This window comes from Melanotaenia boesemani, chromosome 6, assembly GCF_017639745.1.
Source record: "Melanotaenia boesemani isolate fMelBoe1 chromosome 6, fMelBoe1.pri, whole genome shotgun sequence".
NCBI classification, from domain to species: Eukaryota; Metazoa; Chordata; class Actinopteri; order Atheriniformes; family Melanotaeniidae; genus Melanotaenia; species Melanotaenia boesemani.
The window spans coordinates 30,904,829-30,924,340 of NC_055687.1; the positions used below are offsets into that span (position 1 = coordinate 30,904,829).

Below are 19,512 nucleotides of genomic sequence, written 5' to 3' on the forward strand. Positions count from 1 at the left end.
TTTTTTTTTAGACTAAGAGCTGGTTTATTATCCACAATTGATGCCTAAACAACTCACTTAAAATCTTCCACTTGATCCAAAAAATTTGCTTCCAAAAGTCTGATGGAACACATTTCTCCTGTTTAGCCTCCCTTCACTGGCTTCCATTAAATTTGGAATACAATTTAAAAAATCTTACATATCACAGGAAACCAGGCACCATCTTATATAAAAGCTCTTGCTCCATATTTAAAGCAAGGAAGCAGAGCTTTTAGTTTTTAGACTCCTCTCATGTTGAACCAGCTGTGAAACAACCAGTGTATTTGAAAGCTCCTAATTTAGGTTGAAATTTTAAAGGGGCTTATACACTTTCATATTGGGGATTGCAATGTGTCATTATTTATTTAGCAAACCATAACAAATACATGATATAAATTGCCATGCGTTGTTCACTTGAGGTTATAATTCCCCTATTTTAAGACCTGGTAAGGACCAGATAATTCTTTGTTATGTTCTTATATGTAAAGGTTTGGAACTAGCAGAGGGTGGACTTACTTTTTTACAGCTCTGTGCTCTGTTACCATATTTTTTTCAGATTTTGAACCTGTAAAAGTTACATTATGTTAAGAAGTGTTCTGACAATGCTTCTCAGAGGGTGCAATTAACTTTATCAGAGCTTCAGTCTAAAGCTTACACTTTGAAAAGCTTTGCAGTTTTACAGGTTTGGGTTTGATCTGCAGAGCTCTCTGAAAAGTTGTAAGTAGGAAAAACAGAGACAGCTGATAATAGTAAGTACAGATAACACAGAAAATAAAGCTGTGGAATAAAGATCCACCAATTATTACATCATTGAACCTCTTACAATCTATCTATCTTACTATCAATCTTACTATCTATATATAAAAGGGTCTAAAAGAGTCAGAAGTAATTCACTGACACAAATAGTGCATGTCATGTGACAGCGTGGAACAGCTTCATTTAATGAATACAGAGCCGAGTTTGTGTGTGAGTCTGCAGTGAGTGATGTGGCTGATTGTTGTTGCTTATCTTTTCCAGGTGGAGGTGCTCTAGGTCCAAAAAACAGCTGTAATTTTCAATGTGGCCCTGCTGTGTTACTCATGAGACGACCTGGTGGTCCCAGTCTCTCATAGGTGTACCATAACGATACCAAACAGTGCAGAAACCTGATCAGCACAGTCCACTGATCCACTGAAAATTGCTTTCCATGGGTTTGCCTTTAAGAATTGCTCTTTATTTATAGTTGTGGATAGCTGTAGTTTACTGTAACAGACTGGTATCCGCGTCATTGAAGGATCCTCCAAAATATTTTTGTGCAGTCTCAAGTGGGTTACTAGATGTATACATGTACTGTACCAGCCCCCACTTAGCTGAGGGCTCTTTTCTTGGTTTTCAACAAGGTAGTAACAAGAGCACATACTGACAGTTCTGTGCTACTTTTGAGAAACACATAGGTATTCTAGTAATAAAATTCAAATCATTACAGAATGTTGATTTGACATTTGAAAGAGGCCCTTGGCTGCTTGGGGCCCAAGCCGATTGCTGACCTTTAACTAAATGTAAAGTCTGCCTCTGGTGATGTCATCAACCTCCACAGCAGCATCTCAATAACAGACGGGATGTTTCAGTTCAAGTGTTTTATATTCTCAGAGTGTGTTGATGAATATTATATCAGAGAAGAAATTGCATCCAGTGTGTAATGTAACACAGTCTCTCACCTGACACAGACCCTTTTACTTCAGCCCACAATTTTGTTAAAGATGTTGAGTGGAGTGCAGGGTGGTGTGGTTGTAGGCACCATCTCCTCACATGAGAAGAGTTTTCACGATCCTCCAGTGCATGCGTGGGTTCTCTCTGAGTACTCCAGCTTCCAGTGCAAAAACATGCATGTTAGGGTGACTGGTGGCTTCAGAGTGTGAGTGGTTGTTTGTCTCTGTGTTGGTCCTGATGGACTGGTGACATGTTCAAAGTATACCCTGCCTTTTGCCTTGTAGCAACTGGGTTAGTCTCTTTTCCACATTTTCAGATTGAACAGGAAATAAAACATGATAGCCGGTATACAAGAATACAAACAATATTAGAGACAGACTATCAGTGAACTTCCATTTTTTAATTTCTGGAACTTTCCATGCAGATAAAGTGCACAGATGTGTACTTCTTAGCCAATATAATGTAATAACAGACTATATTCAACCAAAAAGTCAATTCAAAGCACATAAAATCCATGACATTAACATGTAAAGAACACATCCATGACAAAGAGAGTAAAAGCTTAATGTAATGAGAGAGCATTCAGACCTACATATGAAACAGAATATAAACAGTGTTTTTATTATGTAGTAGCACCAAATTATTTTACAAACTTTTTGAATATTACATAATCACTTTTTTAAATGATGCCACATCACTATTATGTAATCATGAAATTAACCAAAGGTTCTTTTGATGTCATAACCACAGCATTGCACACAGCTAAGATTTTTATTGTAACAGCTTCTCCAATCAGACCTTCTTGAAGTTTGATTGTACTTTTGGCCCATTTAGATGTTTTTTTCAATGGGCATTAACCACTAAATACCCACGCTAAATATAAGCATTGTTTCAGGAGACCAAATCATTTAGGTGTCACATTCTGAGCTCCATCAGCCACTCAGATCCTTAGGCTTCTCCTATTTTTCCTACTTTCTCAACAGCAAATTTAAGAACTGAGCATTCACTTGCTCTCTGATGTGTCTGAAGCATTAACAGCTGCCTCTGTAACATATTGACTTACATATTTGTGATCTTAATGTAGTTGACTAGTGTAAGAGGACATTTTTTTCCATTTTAATTAAATTGCAAACCAATGCCTTTTTTTATACTAAATTTCAATTAACTTTATGAGGTGTGTGTTGTGATGTCTTGGCTGATTGACTCAGTACGCAATACCTTGTAGATCTGACTGGAAAAATCATGTATTCAGATTAGAATAACCAAAGAAGAATGCTTAATTATATCGCAGAGGATGTGTCCCAATAAGGGCCAAGACACTAGAGCAGATGTGTAGTTCACCATCACTTGTAATGAACTTAATAGTAAACAGAATCTTTATAGTGTTTTTGAGACTCAGCAAAAGCTGATTGTTTCATGCAAGTATAAATGATGGCAGGGGAGTTATAAAATGTCCTCATCCAGTCAAATCTTCGACTTTTATTTTGAAGACGAAGCTCACAATTTCCGTGGGTGTTCCGTGTTGCTGATGGTGGAGACTCCAACGCGGAAGCTGATTGGCGGAACACGTCCACGCGGAACAGTAGTTGGTGGATCGGGGTTGGACGTACAGCTAATCTGCAGTGCAGTCTGGGAACTGTCAATCGTTTAGCTTTTGTATATCCAGTGATGGAGAGCTGAAATAATTCACCACAGTTTATTTATACACAGAGGAACAGTTCGAACAGAAATGAGAATATGTAGAATATAATTAGCTACCATCTGCTTCTAAAGTGTTCTTGTCAAGAGACCTGAATTACATGAAAGGGTGACAACAAAACCGGGCCCACCTTTAAAACACTCTGCTAAACAGCTAGCATACAGGACACATTACTGACGTTGTCAGCCGTTTTTATTCATCGACTTGGATATATGGTTGAATGACAGTCGCTTCTCCGTTAACGGTAAGATTTTTATACTCGATTTGTTTCTTATTCTTTTCCTTTTACGCTAGAAGGTGTCATGTTACAAGCTTTAGGTGAAGTAACCTCATCTAGTGAGTGAAAAGGCAGCCCTTAGCTTGATTGTTAACAGTGTTGTGATGCTAGTTTATCCTCTCCTTCATAAAGAATAACATAGAGGTCAATAAAATATTTAAGGCAAATGGCGGTGTTTGCTAATTATTATTATTATTTAAAGTTTTCCTACCGTTGAACTTGAATATACACATACCCTAACCTGCCTCATCGTTTCTTTCTTGTTGACAGTCTCATTCAAGCTTGTCACCCAATAGATACAGTGTTGTAGCTTTTTTAGCTAGTCACTCACAAATAACATTACATTTTCGTCTAATTGTATTTAGTCTATATGCCTATTTTTAGTCGCATTATCTGCTTGTTAAACCTTAAAAAAACAAACAAACAAACAAAAAAAGTAAATTTCCTTACAGTACCTGCCCACGCACAAAAGCCAATAAATTAGGTACACCTGTTCAGCTGCTAGCAAAGCTAAAGCAAAAATCAAAATCAACCAGCCGATCTGTTGAAGGCCTAACCAGGAATTACACTGGGGAGGAGAGATGATGTTGGGAAGTTACATGAATATTAAAGAAACTGCTGATCTGCAGGGACTATTAACAGAGGATGGTTGGGTTTAGGAGGGGAAAAATCCTTTTGCTAATGCTTTTCTCAGCAATAAATTGCCTTTTTTCTTTTGGTAAAGGTCAAAACAGACTCGCTGAACAGGTTATAGGTGATAGAGATGAAGCAGTAATTCTTCTAACCAGCTCAGATAACCAAGTTTAAGTATGGTGAAGAGCATACTTGGGTACACAACATAATAAACTTGGAGCAGTTGGTCTACAGCAGCCAAAGGTCACTCTGGTAACTGCTGTTGAGAGCTAAGAACAGGAAACCGAAGCTGCTGTGGTGATAGGCTCACCAGCGTTGGACATAAAAGTGTTGTAAATGGAAAAAAAAAAATGTAAATCACTTGGTCTGATGAATCAGCTTCTGCTTCAACATTCCAGTTGTAGGATCAATATTTAGTGTAAACGACATGAACACATGGATCCAACCTGCTTTATACCAGGATTCTGGCTGGTCATATGCAGATATGGGTTCATTGAGCACTGTAAGTTCAACGATGCATAATTTAATATTCAGTATTCCTGGCTAATTGCAATGGGCTTTCCTATGTGACGGTGCATCTATTATTGGCTACTTTCGGCAGTATAACACCCCATCCCACAAGGCTTGTTTTATCTCAGATAACTTAGTTAAACATATCAGGAACTTTTGCACACACAAATGGCTTCCACATTAGATCCCCATAAAATTTCTTTTCCTTCTTATAAACATTACTGGATGCATTTAACAGAAATTACACCCAGTGTACTTGATATCTATCTTAGAAATTATATCAAGAACTTGCAATTTTTCTGCATATTTAATTTAAGATTACTTCATGTGACTATACAAAGCGTAGGGAAATTTCCACGGTGCTGCATATATTTATTGTCCAAACTAATAATGTAATGTTTTTTCCAGCCACTGGCCCTGACCAAGCTAGCTGTCACATTTCTAAGTGAGCATGGCCTGATAGAATATAATAATCACTGAGATACCATTTAATTTTTTACAATGATAAATCTGTGTAGGTCTTATCACAGAGTTTTTAAGAATTTAAGACACAATGAGCATTGCAGAAATGATGCAGTGCTCTTTTACTGGACTGAGTCCACATTCATCTGCTGATAACAAAAGGCTGTGATACATTTGTAATTTTCAACTATTTCTATCCATATTATTTGGTTGTTAATAAAGCTTTCTGCCTTGTAATGTGTAAACCAGGTTGAAAACTATTTGCTAACCCATTGGTTTCATATACACTTCTGACATTGCACAGAAACCAGCCTATAGAAGGTGCTAGAAGCATAATTGCACCAACAGTGTGAAACTGTCTATAAATACCTTGATCTTTGAGTGTAGTTTCCAAACTTGATGCTATAAAGACATTCAGCAGTTCTGACAACAGGACGGCTCAACTATCAAAGTGCATCTAATAGAGGGTCCTGTGATTTCGTTTTTCTTATGCCAGGAGAAACACAGGTGTAAACATTCATTAGTAATCACTGTATAAGTTTAATGAAATTGTTTAACTTCTAAATCACTAATAGTAAGTAATTCCACCCTCTCTGTTTGGACATTTCCAAATCTATTTCTGCAGATAAGACTCTTTACAGATATATGTAAATTTGACTGAGCCCCACTTTTAAATTGTTAATATTTATCTTAAGTCCCCTTATCTTCCATTGAACACAAGTAGTTATATAGCTAGGACTTGTGTCAAAACTTATTCTACAAAAATATTATATAAATAAATAAATAAACCACTAAGATAAATATGAGATATACAAGATTGTAGTATTTATAGATAAGCTTAACTTCTAACTTGACTATGAACAGCTACTGTACAGCAGTTTGTTTACTGATGTGAAAATGTTAATAAACAAGACTAGAATGAATTCAAGGGCTGTCTCACTGTTTATTTGTGTCTCCACCAGAAGGTGCTGGCAATTAAAATTTTCAGTGCAAAAATGTCTGGTGGTCATTCAGTGACCTTTTATGTATGATTTTTTTTGTCAAAACCATGTTTAAAATTCATTTGAAAACTTTGTTGAATGTTAAAATATTATCAGTCATAAAACACCAGTACTGTTTGGGTAACCATTAGTATTTAGATAATAGAAGTCATGACTTTTTTGTTGTATTTGTACAGACTGTCTTTACAGAAAATCACTCTGAGAATCCAGTCTTGAATATTTCTATTTTTAGTTTAGAAACACTGGGTGGACATGAAAACATTCTGTAAAATTATTACTGTTTTTGAAAAAAAGAAAGAAAAGAAACATTATTAGTTGATTATTAGTTGTTAGGTAGTAGGGACTGACTCAGTAGAGGTCATGCTGTATACATGGTAAGTCTAACTGTATTAAATCCCCAGTGAATGAAAGAAAGGACATGTTAGTCTAGTCCAGTATTTAAGGATTTATGCAGGCTGACAAGCTGTGATTAATGCTTTGCAACCCAGGGAGCAGGGCTGACATGGGTTTTAGTCAGCCATGTGGACAAAAACATCACAGTGTGACAAGAAGAGCAATTTCACAGTAAAGCTCTTTTCAGATGGTGATCAAGAAACTGTCTTTAGAAATATCTTTCCTCTAAAATATAATAAGAAGTGACAGCAGCAGCACTGTGCTAAAGTTAACATTAGAGAGTATCTCAGTGTATCAGCTCTGTTGTCTTACTACCAAATATAATAAAAAAATGTAGAAATGGCTGCTTATATAAAATTTTGCACACACTAATCCATATGAGTCAGTTTCTTGAAATGTTTGCAGCCCTACCCTTGTTTTAACTGATAGGCTCATGTTTTTTGTGTCATGGTCAGACACGAAAACAAAACTCTCATAATCTGTTTATTTTTCAACTCCCTTTTTTATGTGATCCTGCTTTTCTTTGATGCAGGTGTGATGTACGTATGTGTGGCTGGTCCTGTTCATTAGAGTACTAACCAGACAGGAGAATGAATGCAGAGGAAGTGGAGCTCCTCAGCGACTCAAAGTACAGGAACTATGTGGCAGCAGTGGACAAAGCCCTCAAGAACTTTGAATACTCTAGTGAGTGGGCAGACCTCATCTCTGCACTGGGCAAACTCAATAAGGTAAGAATCAGATGAGCTTCAGTACATTTAAACCTAAATATACATCAGTAGATGTAAATAACTTTAGTTATATATTTATTGTTCATTTTTAGACCATTACTGATTTACTCTTGTCATCAAATACACATAATGAAAATTAGGGTAATATTTCTTGACTATTAATGTGGATAATTTTCAACTATATTTCTTAAAAAAAAAATTGCAAATGCAGGTTTTGCAGAACAATGCAAAATATCAAGTTGTTCCCAAGAAGCTGACGATAGGCAAACGGCTGGCTCAGTGCCTCCACCCTGCCCTGCCCAGTGGGGTCCACCGCAAAGCCTTGGAGACCTACGAGATTATCTTCAAGATCATTGGACCTAAGAGACTGGCCAAAGATCTCTTTCTGTACAGGTAATGCAGCACTGTCAGCTTCAAGAGCCAATACAACAAGCCTGTGACTACTGTTAGGTTTTAATATCCGCAATCTATCTCATCACTGCAGCTCTGGGCTCTTCCCTTTACTCTCCAATGCTGCTATGTCTGTGAAGCCTGTGCTGCTGGGGCTCTACGAGACCTACTATCTGCCCCTGGGCAAGACGCTAAAGCCAGGTCTGCAAGGGCTGTTGACCGGGGTTCTGCCTGGTCTGGAAGAGGGTTCAGAGTATTACGATAGGTAAGGAGAACAGTAATGAAATGAAAAATATTTAGAATGATCGGAAATGGGCACATACAATATGTTGGGTTTTTAGCATTAGTCCAAGACATTGTATTACATTGTATGGAAAAGAGCAGATTGCATTACGGATGCATGGCTTAAATGAGCTTGATTAATATTTCAAACTGAAGATTGTATTACACTTTTGTCTGTTTAGACTAAAAGAAAAAAAAAAAACTCATGAAACACAAAACATCCATATGAACTAGAGAAGGGACAAGAAACTGGGAACTAGAGAAATATTTTATTTCACTCAGTGCAGTTGTGATTATGTATACAAGATATTATGAATAAAATGTGCAGGAATGTGTTATAAAAACAGACACCAGAGGGTGCTGGAGTTGCACTAAAGTCATGGTGGAACTGGCCAGTTGGAGTGCTCCTTTATATCTACATGTTAGACTGTTCAGCTTGTATTAGCAGGGAAAGGAAATTTGGCAATATGAGGAACCTGCTGTGGAACCATCTTAGTTAATATTGTAAATACTAATTTTAATGAACATTTGATTGTTGATTTGATTTCATGTCCAAGTTCCAACTTTGCTCTGTGATCTGCTTAATTTTCAGTTGCAGTGTGGTTAGAGGTAAATGCTTGTATGAGTTTAATGAGGCTAGTTCCTGAGTCTCTTCTGTGATCCCAACAGAACCAACACCTTGTTGGAAAAGGTGGCTGCAGCAGTGGAGCAGTCAGCCTTCTATTGTGCCTTGTGGGGCAGCATCCTGACCAGCCCTGCGGTTCGTCTTCCTGGGGTGTCCTTTGTTCTGCTTCACCTCAACCGGAAGCTCTCCATGGAGGACCAGCTGTATGTCATGGGCAGTGACATCGAGCTGATGGTACATGACTAAACTTCTCAGCATGTTGAAAATACTTGATGACAGAATTGTTTCTCCATTAAATAGAAACAAAGCTCTCCTTATATTTTCAATGTGTCTGTTACATTTTAAGCTTGTCTGTGGTAATACAGACTAGTTTCTTTCCACCAGGTCCCTGTAGCTATTGTTTGTCTCAGACCAGCAGCTATGTTCTGCCCGGTGTGATCTGGAAAAAATGAGTCTAGAGACATTTCGTTTTCACGCTGAAATCTGCATCAATAAAATGTAGCGCAACATTTATATACGGCTCTATGATGCAGCTTGACCACAGGCCCGCAGCGGTGGTGAAACATTGGACTGTAGCCACGTCCTTCACACCACCCTTACCACACTCATCATCCAGGGCAGGAGAGACCCTCCACTAACATGGAGACGAGATGGCAGTGATGCCGTTTGTCCAGTGTGTTGATGAGTTTCTTAAATCCCGGGTTGTTCACTGTGTTAACTGAGAAAAAGTTCTGTTTGTTTATAACGTTTATCTCTCTGTGTCTCTGGATTATTTAGTCGCTACTCACAAAAATTGAACATTTTTCTATTTTCTTGTGTTGCGTCGCAAGCCCCCATGTGCACGTCTGCGTGAACGAGTGCAACATTACACATGCATGAATGTCGCCTGTCGCTTGGCTGGAGGAGGGCAGCGATTTCCGCCTCATCACGCAAGATCGATAGAAATTGAATGGACAAGGAGCAACGTCACCTCCCGTGTGTCCAGCCCATAACTGGCGAGGTGTTTGCAACTCACGCTGAATAAAACTAAAGCAGACGGGGCTGATGGAGGAGTCTGCAGCAGAGTGCTGCAATGCCTGCTGCGCTCCATTTGCAACTGAAAACAGCACAAGAGGAAACTGCGAAGGACAAAAATAATCGAATCCTTTCTTTTTTATGAACGTTGAAAACCCAGATCGTAATTGCGATTAAAATTCGATCAATCGCCCAGCCCTAACTCATGGTGGTCCTTACTCAGAGCCCGTTGTATATCGTAGTCAGCTTCCCTAATAAAAAATTTAAATACAGATAAAAGTTTCTATGAGCATTTCGCTTGTTTCTATATTTTGTAGTAAACGACCCAATTAGATCAATTGTTGTTAAACAGTTGTTCAGGTTTTTGTCTATGAATGGATTTGAATGGGCTCATAGTGTTGTGATTTTACTGTCATAAACATAATTTTCTGCTCTTACCAGGTGGAGGCGGTCAGTACATCAGTCCAGGACTCAAGCGTTTTGGTGCAGAGGAGCACACTGGACCTGATCCTTTTCTGCTTCCCCTTCCATATGAGTCAGGTAAAGGACACTGTGATAGATTAGGCTGAAACTAAATGCCTATGTGGTACGTGTAGTATTGAAGTGACGTACGCTCACTTGCCGCTTTATTTGGTACACCTTACTAGTCCCAGCTTGCCAAAGAGTGAGATAAATCTTTAAGCAAATGCTGTAGCCCCTTGGCTTCAAGGTTTCCCTTAATTCTTGGTGGCATAGCTTCAATAAGGTGTTTGAAATATTCCTCAGAGGTTTTGCTCCATATTGACATAACAGCATCACACAGTTGCTGCAGATCCATGATGAGAATCTCCCGTTTCATCACATCCCAAAGCTCCTCTACTGCATTGAGATCTGGTGTCTGTGGAGGCCGTTGGAGTACAATAAACTCATTGTCATGTTCAAGAAAGCAGTTGGAGATGATTTGAACTTTGTGACATGGTGCATTGTCCTGCTGGAAGTAGCATCAGAAGATGCTCCACTGTGGTCATAAAGGGATGGACATGGTCAGCAACAATACTCAGGTAGGCTGTGGTTTAAACCATGATCGGTTGGAACAAAGGGGCCTAAAGTGTGCCAAGAAAATATCTCCCACACCATTACACCATCATCAGCCTGAACTGTTGATACAAGGCAGGTTGGATCCCTGTATTCATGTTGTTTCCACCAAATCCTGAGCCTACCATCTGAATGTGGAGCTGAAATGGAGAATCATCAGACCAGCGACGTTTCTCCATCTTCTTTTGTCCAGTGTTGGTGAGTGTGTGTGAATTGTAGCCTCAGTTTGCTGTTCTTAGCTGACAGGAGTAACCCGGCGTGGTCTTCTGCTGCTGTAGCCCATCTGCTTCAAGGTTGAACGTGTTGTGTGTTCAGAGATGCCATTCTGCAGATCTTGGTTGGAACCAGTGGTTTGAGTTCCTGTTACCTTTCTATCATCTCCAACCAGTCTGCCCATTCTCCTCTGACCTCTGACATCATCAAGACATTTTGGTCCAGACAACTGCTGCTCACTGGATATTTTCTCCTTTTCAGATTGTTCTCTGTAAACTCTACAGATGGCTGTGTGTGAAAATCACAGTAGATCAGCAGTTTCTAAAATACTCAGACCAGCCTGTCTGGCACCAACAACCATGGTTCAAAGTCACTTAAATCCTCTTAATTTAAGTGACTTACCCAGTGAGTTATCTTGACCATGTCTACATGACTAAATGCGTTGCGTGTCTGTGATATGATTGGTTGATTAGCTATTTGTGTTTCACAATTGAACAGGTGTACCTAATAAAGTGGCTGGTGAATGTAAGGAAGGATGTAACATTTGCATTTCCGATGTCTTCTATCAGATGAGTAAGCTTGCATACAGAGATGCAGATGCCTCTCAGGCAGCTGGCCTGGTGACTCATGCTGGCTGCTTGTTAAATCATTCTCTTCCAAACATTTCTGGGCCTGTCAGATCTGGGACACACATCCTATTATCTGTGCATGTATGTACATATGAGATGAAAACACTGGCAACAAAGTCACAAATGTTATGTGTTTTATTCAGGCTACCCGACCTGATATGATCCGGATCCTGTGTGCAGCTTTACATGTGGTTTTAAGAAGAGACATGTCCTTGAACCGCAGACTCTACGCCTGGCTGCTGGGTGCGAAAACACACTCACACACACTCATTTTCCAATTTTGTGGAATTAAAGATTAACCCAGCAGAAAAAGTCCAGTAAAGACATTTAGCACTTCTCGCCTGCCACCATTTCCTCCTTAATATTTATAGGTTTGAAAGCAACTTTTACAAGATAATTTATTATCATTGTCAGTCACAGAGAAAATATATTTAGAGCATTATCAGTCCATCGACATACCTTCTGAACTACTCTCAACAAAAACAAGAACCCACACGGAAAACAAAATGGCAGCTCTCCCCTACAAGGCCAATCCGGAAAACTAAAGATAATTCCTACCACCAGACATAACCAAAACCTGAACTTAAATCGACACAAGATGCAAATGGCAAGAGGCTGAAAGGCCCAGACGTGTAGATCCTCAGTTCTTTTATAGGCCACTCCCAGGCATGGATTGGCTGGAGGCGGCCATCACATAGTGGGAGGAGGAGCACCTAGAGAAGCAGCACAAAATCACAAGAATCAAACACATTCCCGTAACACCAGTACTGCTGCCTTTATTTATAAGCTACAACACTTCTAGACTTTTCACGTGGACATTGGCGGGAACTTTTCTTCCAGCCTTTACTAAGATATTGTTCTCATCTGTGATTCTTGTATAACCTTGATAACTTTGCTTTGTTTATCTTTTCACCTCTTGCTTTTAAAAATATACTGATTGATTGTAAATTGGTTAGTCACTGTCTTACTGTAATTTCTCTTATTTGCTTCTCGTTGTGGGCGAACATACTGGTAAGTATTAGCATGTCTCAGAGAGCAGCACTGAATGTGTCAACCTCAAGCTCGGATCAATAAGTCATTCCATTATTTCATTATGTTTACTTTCTGAAAACAGAAAATACTAAAAACAACCTTATTCAAGTCTTAAGATAGAGAAGCATAATAGACTATTATCATTAGGAGCATTTTTATTTAATTTTGTGGTGAAATTGAGGATTAGCTGGATCTCTGAATGAAATAAAAGCATTTAGAGTTTAAAAAAGGAATAAAGAGATGAATAATGGTCAAAGAAAAGTAATGCCCAGTTACACTGAATAAAGATTTTACTCAATCCCAAATTTCTTTATATGTTTGGTACACATTTTACGAGATTAATGACTGTCTGTCTTTGTTTTTTAAAGGCTTTGACAACAATGGGGTGATAATAGGCCCCCGCAGCACTCGGCAGAGCAACCCAGAGGAGCATGCTAGCCACTACTTTAACAGTTACTCCAAGGACATGCTGGTCCAGGTGAGGGTTGACACTAAATCCACAATCAGGTCCCTCGTGTCTCGGGTGATAGAGTGGTTATCTTCCAGGTGGAAGATTGGTGGTTCAGTCCTCAACCCCACCACATGTTGGTGACCTTGGGCAATAACTTGAACTTTAAGCTATCATCTTTAAGCTATGATCATGTCTTTTTGCAATGATAACAATATCATTGTGATATCAATAGAAAACCTTTAAGAAAACTGTATTGCTATCAGATTCATTTGTTTTTTTTTTTAGGTTTTTTAAAATGTAAAAATAATCTGCATTCAACACGATGTACTGTGTGCCGTATGAGTGTTTGTGTGATTACGTGGGTGAGAAACACATTGCAAATTTGTAGAACTGAGGTATGGTTATGTGTTACTACAAAAGTGCAAACTATTTACAGTAAAAAAAGAAATAAAAGTCCCAAAATTATTTCTCTTGAGACCAAACATGTATCTGTGTGGGGTTGGGAAGTGTTTGTTTGAAGGGGTTGTCCTAAATTGTACAGATCTTTCCCTGCTAGTTCATCTACGCCCTTATATCATCCCGTTCCCAAATATCCTCTTTGGGGGTTTTGTCTTCTGTAAGTCCTGCTCCTGTTCCTAGCTTCCAGAGCTTTGAAGATAGTTTCTAACTCTTGTGTGGTCTGTCCTGTCATGCTCAAAACTGCTCTAGCCCTCCTGGCTTGTGATCCACTCTGGTACTCCAGGGGTTGGGACCTGGGGCGCAGAGAGCAACCAGAAAAAAGGAAGTTTTGTTTTTTCAAAGTATTTTTTTTTCTGTTGTTGTATAGCCATCTGCTCAAAAACAGCCATTGAAGCTCCGTTAATGGGGAAAACATTGGTACTACAGGGACTCTCTGTGTCATGCTTCAGCCAATTATGAGACAGACGAAGCGTGAAACAGAAAACTAAATGAAAAACACGTCAGTGCAAACATGAAAATGGTTCTGCCAAAATTTACTGAGAGTAGAATGAAAGGATAAATATAAAAGCAAACAAATCTCTTGTCAAAGGGGGTTGTGGATTTAACATATAACATAGAAGTGCATGCAACTTTATGTTTGTGTGTGTTACTCTGTGTTGTTAGGCTATGGTAGGAATACTGCAGGGCAAGGCCCGAGGTGGAGAAGAGGAGAGCATCCTCATGCATGACCTCAAGCCATTTCGTATCCTGATCAGTCTTCTGGACAAACCGGAACTAGGTAAAAATGCTCAATATGTTGCCATCAATAGTCTCCTAAGTGTTGGAAAAATCCTCACAGCTGGTCACAAACTTGAGTGTATCACGTGCATCACTCTCCTCTCCACACATCTCTGCAGGGCCTGTGATCCTAGAAGATGTTCTGATTGAGGTTTTCCGGACTCTTCACACACAGTGTCGAGCAGAGTTAGACCTTCAGAACCAGAGTCCGTTCAGCAAAGACCACACACACCTCAGCAGGTCAGTCCAGCCCACGGCTCAGAGAGCCGATTAGACATGAGATGTGATCATATCCAAATGGATCTTCAGGTGACAGGTTTTTATTTATTTATTTATTTTATTTATTGCGTACTAGTAAATATTGCTTTAAATGATCCAGAGGCTATTTTTAATCTTTACTTCCTGTACACTTTAAAAGGACGTACATGCACAGATATTTTACATACTAAATAATAATGCTCATCAGTAAAGTTCCATGTCTGCAGAAACAATTCAGACAATAACTAATGTTCACCTTTTTTCTTTTTTATTGACAAAGGAGTACATTTTGAATAAGAGTCGAAGAAACTGGGCCCATTAAAAACAAAATGTTCAGATAATCGTTGTCTTCATTCCAGTCACCACATAATTCAATATTTGGCTTTAGAAACACGATCTACAGGATTCATGTTTTTTCTATTTTTTCTAGTAAACTACGAGAGAACAAGAAGACAGCAGAACTGATTAAAACAGCCAATCTCTTGTTCAACTCCTTTGAGCCATATTTTATGTGGGACTACATCGCTCGCTGGTTCGAGGAGTGCTGCAGGTGTGTATTTTAGAAGGCTGTGTGAGGAAAACTGAAGCTGTTATGGTTTGAACTACTTTGAGATGATGATGATCCAAAGTCCTGCAGGAAGTCTCGTTATTATGGAGATTAAAAGGGGAAAAATGGGATGCTGCTTCCCTTTAGGACGTTGGGATACAGGATCAGTGCCCTGTTCAGCCTGATGTGTGTCTACACTGCATTTTATTTATAATAATATGTGATATTTACGTGTTGCAGGAGGACAATGACCAGCAGCACGTGTGCTGCACTGCATGCTGGGAGTTTAGATCCCCCTGAGCTGTCTTTGGTGGAGTTTTGTCAGCTGGTGGATTTTCTGCTGGATATTGTGTCCTTGGTGAGACTTTCTCCTCCTGTTTTTCTTTCTCTTTAACTTTCTTTACCTCTTTTCTCCCCTTTTCTGTCCTTTTGTGTGTCTTTCAATCTTTCCTTCATTCTCTTTACTATTTTTCAACCAAAACTCGGTTTCTGATAAACTCATTCTGTTACTTGTTTTCTTATTTCTCACTCTTTCAGATTTTTTTTCTCTCTACTACTGTTTCTTTGTTGTTGTTTTTTCTCTTAGGGATGCCACAATACCACAGATTTGCTAGTCATTATCAGTACCGTTGAAATTTCATGGTTCTCAAGACTAAATATATCACCAAAGGAAATTAGTCAGATATAGTTAGTGGGACTGCTTTGGTGACAGCCATTTGTGTAAAACATTCCTAGATAGCTGTCAGCTGTCTGGACCCAGGAACATTGATGGTAACAGTGCAGCGATGGAATATTATTAAGAAATTCTGTTATTGTTGCAAAGTGAAACTTAATTACCATGAAAACGTTATGAAGCTTAGTGAGTTTTAGAGCTATATTTGTTTTATTGTCGCACCTTTTATTCTGTGATCACTTCTTGGAATCTCAGGCAGAAAGCCGAGTTTCTGTTTTGAGGCTTAAAAGGTTCTTGTGTCATCTGTACTCTTTACTGTTCAGTCTTCCCTGTTCATTTATCTCTTTTACAAATTTTATTTCTCTCAAACTTTCTTTTCCTTTTCTACTTTTCTCTGTAATTCTAAACTCCTGCTTGAGCTTTTTAGTTTCTCTCCCCCTCTTGGCACACACACACCTCTTTTATATTCAGCATGTTCACTATAAAAAAGCACTGATGGACCTTTACAATGTAACGTCCACATTGTTGGATTTGTCATTTAATTTTTGGGTCCAGTTTATGGATGGTCCTGCCTCCTGTGTGTGTGCGTGATCCTCCTGTCTGTTTTGCGTCTGTCCTGTGTGCAATCCCCACATAGACTCCAAAGTCCTACGTGGGGATTTAATCTCCCTGCCAATATATAGTTTGTATCTTGTTGGATATAACGCTCCCCTATAATGTATTTCCAATCTAAATAGGTTGGAAATCCCACAGTGTTTTCTTATCCTGTTGAAACGCTTTTCTGTGTGTGTGTGTGTGTTTGTGTGTGTGAGTCAGAACAAGAAGTTAGAGTCCTGTGTGCAGTGAGAGTGTGAAAGTAGACTGTGTGCTCTGCTTGCTCCTGTCTGTTCAAATTATCTGCTCTTTCTCCTTGAAGCCTACTAGAAGCATGAGGGTAATCTGCCAGGTAAAGTACTGCTCTTTCCTGCTTTTTCACCTCACCCTGCTTCACTGAGGCTACGATAACATTTCTGCAACGTCCTGCCAACATCCCTCAGGCCATCTTTGTTCCTTTGCTGCGTTGAGTGATCATATCACACTGACCCTCTCGTTTTCATACATTAATGCTAAAAACAGGAGAACATGATCCCAAAGGATTATGATCATTACATGTGGCGAAAACTTGCTCTGGCTGTTTGGTTTGGATCTTGTGAAAATGAAATCTTCGCCCAGTGTGTATGTGCTTTTTGTCAAGCATGCATGCAGTTATATGCTACTGTTATTTTCATATATTTCTAAGAAATATGATCATTTTATTTCATCCCATGATTTAAGGCTTATTTTCTAATTTGGATTTTATTTTTGCTTGATTTTTTTTATTTATTTTTTTTATGAAGAGTTGTTATGCTTGTTGAAAGACTTTATACATCTGAATGGCTGGGTAGGTGTGTCCTGTATTTCTGTTATATTTACACTAAACCCATCAAACACCAAGTTTAGCTAACAGCCTTGATAGCATCAGGATAAAAATAATGAAAGAAATCATGTTCACCTCCTCTTGTATGACCAGGAGCTGCATTCAAAGCTGTTTTATTCATTATTTTTTCTCAACGTTCCAGGAAACGTACATAGAAATCCAGACGGAGCACCTCCCTCAGCTGCTGTTGCGTATGGTGGCAGCTCTCACCTGTCACCTGCAGGCTCTGGGCCTCGAGGAGCTCACCCACTGCCTTCGTCTCTGCTCCAAGATCCTCAGCAAAGTGCAGCCTCCGCTGGTGTCCCCTCTGGCCCTGCCAATGGGCCCCCAAGCTCAGGGCCTCTCCAACTCCACCTGCAACTTGTCAAACTCTGCAAGGGACAAAAGCAGAGATGTGGAGGACAAACAGGTAAGCAAATTATTATTATTTTTTTTTTTATCAGTGGATGGCTTTTTAATGAAGGCCAGTCATTAGTTAGCAAGTGTTAGCATTGGTATAAACTTTTCCAGAAAATGTAATAATGTTTAATTTCTGCTCATTTCAGTTGCTAATTAGAAATAAAACTTGTTCAAAAGTAACAAAACAAAAACTAACCCTTTGCCAGTCTCTGATTTCTGCTCTTTTGTCTCTGATCCTTTCAAATATTTTAAAATAAAGTAGTTCCTCCTTTATGCATAGACACATCAAATCTCCTTGATCCACTTCCCCTACAAGTTAATGCCCAGAAAGCCATTACTTTAGGCTCTGATGGTGTGTCCTGGTCCCTGAACAGAGCCTCTTGTTGCCCCCTGCCAGCCTTGCGGCCTGTAGCGCAGTTGGCTGGGTGGCCATCTCGCACTCCCTCGACACAAGGCATGTGATGACTTGTTCAGAACAAATGGTCCGTTTGGTTTGTAGTAGTCCTTCTGGTCCCCGTCCAACAACCTGGCTGTTTAAGTGTTTTGGAAGCCACTGAGCCATGATTAAAAGTTCAGTCCCATTTTTAGAGATGGATATGGGCAGGATGGATTGAATTAGGACCCGTGAGGAGAGGAAGAAAGGATGAGTTGAATGATAGAAGATGGTTACCTAACAGCTGAGCCCAGCATGCCTTTTTATCCCCTGAGGAAGTAGATGAGTAAACTAGCTTGAGACGCCTCCAGGGTGTGCCGTATCCATCAGAGTGGAAAACATCCACTAAATACTATTATGCCCCACCCCCACCCTGAGGATAACGTTGTAGCTAACATGCCATCTGAGTCCAGGCTGCAATATGCGTATGTTGCCTCGATCAAAGTGTAAAGCCCCCAGGCCCCCACAGGACAACTGTAACAAAGAAATGCAGGAACTTGAGTCTGTCAGCCTGTCTGCAGCAGGATGCTACCCTGAGGTTAAGTTCAGTGTATACAAGTCCCTCAGGTCAGACCCAGCAGCTGTGTGCACAGCCTCACTTTTTAAAGCCCATTATACAGTAAACTAGTGAACCCTACCACTGAAACTCTACAGCAGTCACTAAATGGGGTACAAGTATTTAACGTTACTACAACTTGAGACATTTACCACATTTACTTAAATTTTATTTGTCTATAGATACAGTTTTAGGTCAAAAATAGTTTGCATTAAAATGAGGTCATTTAGATATCCAATTTATGTCATTTAATTAGAAATCCTATAAATTTAATTTTGTTATTAATTTAGACATTGTGTTACTCCTTGCTTTGATTTTATACAGATTTATGGTGAATCATTGCAGAGAAATCAGTTAAAACTGCTGCACAGTAGTTATTAACCTTAATTCATTCTGCTAAAAATGAAGCTTTTTCAAAGTTCCTGACATTTTCTGTTCTAGCTGAACTAGGGTTGGAACTTTTTACTCGTTTTTTTATGTTATAACAAATCAAAATATCATTTATAATATTGTTTTAAATATGAAAATGAACTGAACATTTTTTTTATTAAAAAACAGTGAAAATAATAGACATTGGTCAAACGTGGTTGCGAAGATGAAAATAAATATTTTTGTTCCTCTCAAGCTTTTTTTTTATGCTGCTTGCAAGAGATTTTATGTTGATTTATATTTTCTAAATAGAATTATGTAGTTTTTTTCTTTGAAATTAAAGTTAAATAAAATTACACTTTAAAAAGATTTCCAGTATGTCACTGGGTTAACTTATTAATTTATTAACTCATTAACACTTAAATATTTCAATTGGAATTATTTTGTAGAATCATGTCATGGCAC

General features: G+C 38.9%; 1 protein-coding gene across 3 annotated transcripts in view; it reads left to right on the forward strand.

Annotated features, from left to right (window-relative positions):
* Positions 1 to 3,291: 3,291 nt before the first annotated feature.
* Positions 3,292 to 19,512, forward strand: part of dop1a (DOP1 leucine zipper like protein A) — a 31,027-nt gene continuing 14,806 nt past the window's right edge. Inside the window, exons 1-14 of one of the 3 annotated variants that reach the window (XM_041987014.1) lie at positions 3,292 to 3,650; positions 7,215 to 7,410; positions 7,622 to 7,803; positions 7,895 to 8,065; positions 8,752 to 8,941; positions 10,163 to 10,261; positions 11,781 to 11,880; positions 13,038 to 13,147; positions 14,243 to 14,357; positions 14,476 to 14,596; positions 15,045 to 15,164; positions 15,402 to 15,519; positions 16,751 to 16,780; positions 17,433 to 17,699. In XM_041987014.1, the coding sequence (XP_041842948.1) occupies positions 7,273 to 7,410; positions 7,622 to 7,803; positions 7,895 to 8,065; positions 8,752 to 8,941; positions 10,163 to 10,261; positions 11,781 to 11,880; positions 13,038 to 13,147; positions 14,243 to 14,357; positions 14,476 to 14,596; positions 15,045 to 15,164; positions 15,402 to 15,519; positions 16,751 to 16,780; positions 17,433 to 17,699 (1,761 nt within the window). In that variant the 5' untranslated portion in view covers positions 3,292 to 3,650; positions 7,215 to 7,272. The remainder of the gene's footprint in view (positions 3,651 to 7,214; positions 7,411 to 7,621; positions 7,804 to 7,894; positions 8,066 to 8,751; positions 8,942 to 10,162; positions 10,262 to 11,780; positions 11,881 to 13,037; positions 13,148 to 14,242; positions 14,358 to 14,475; positions 14,597 to 15,044; positions 15,165 to 15,401; positions 15,520 to 16,750; positions 16,781 to 17,432; positions 17,700 to 19,512) is intronic. The other 2 variants (XM_041987015.1, XM_041987016.1) reach the window with 2 other exon arrangements.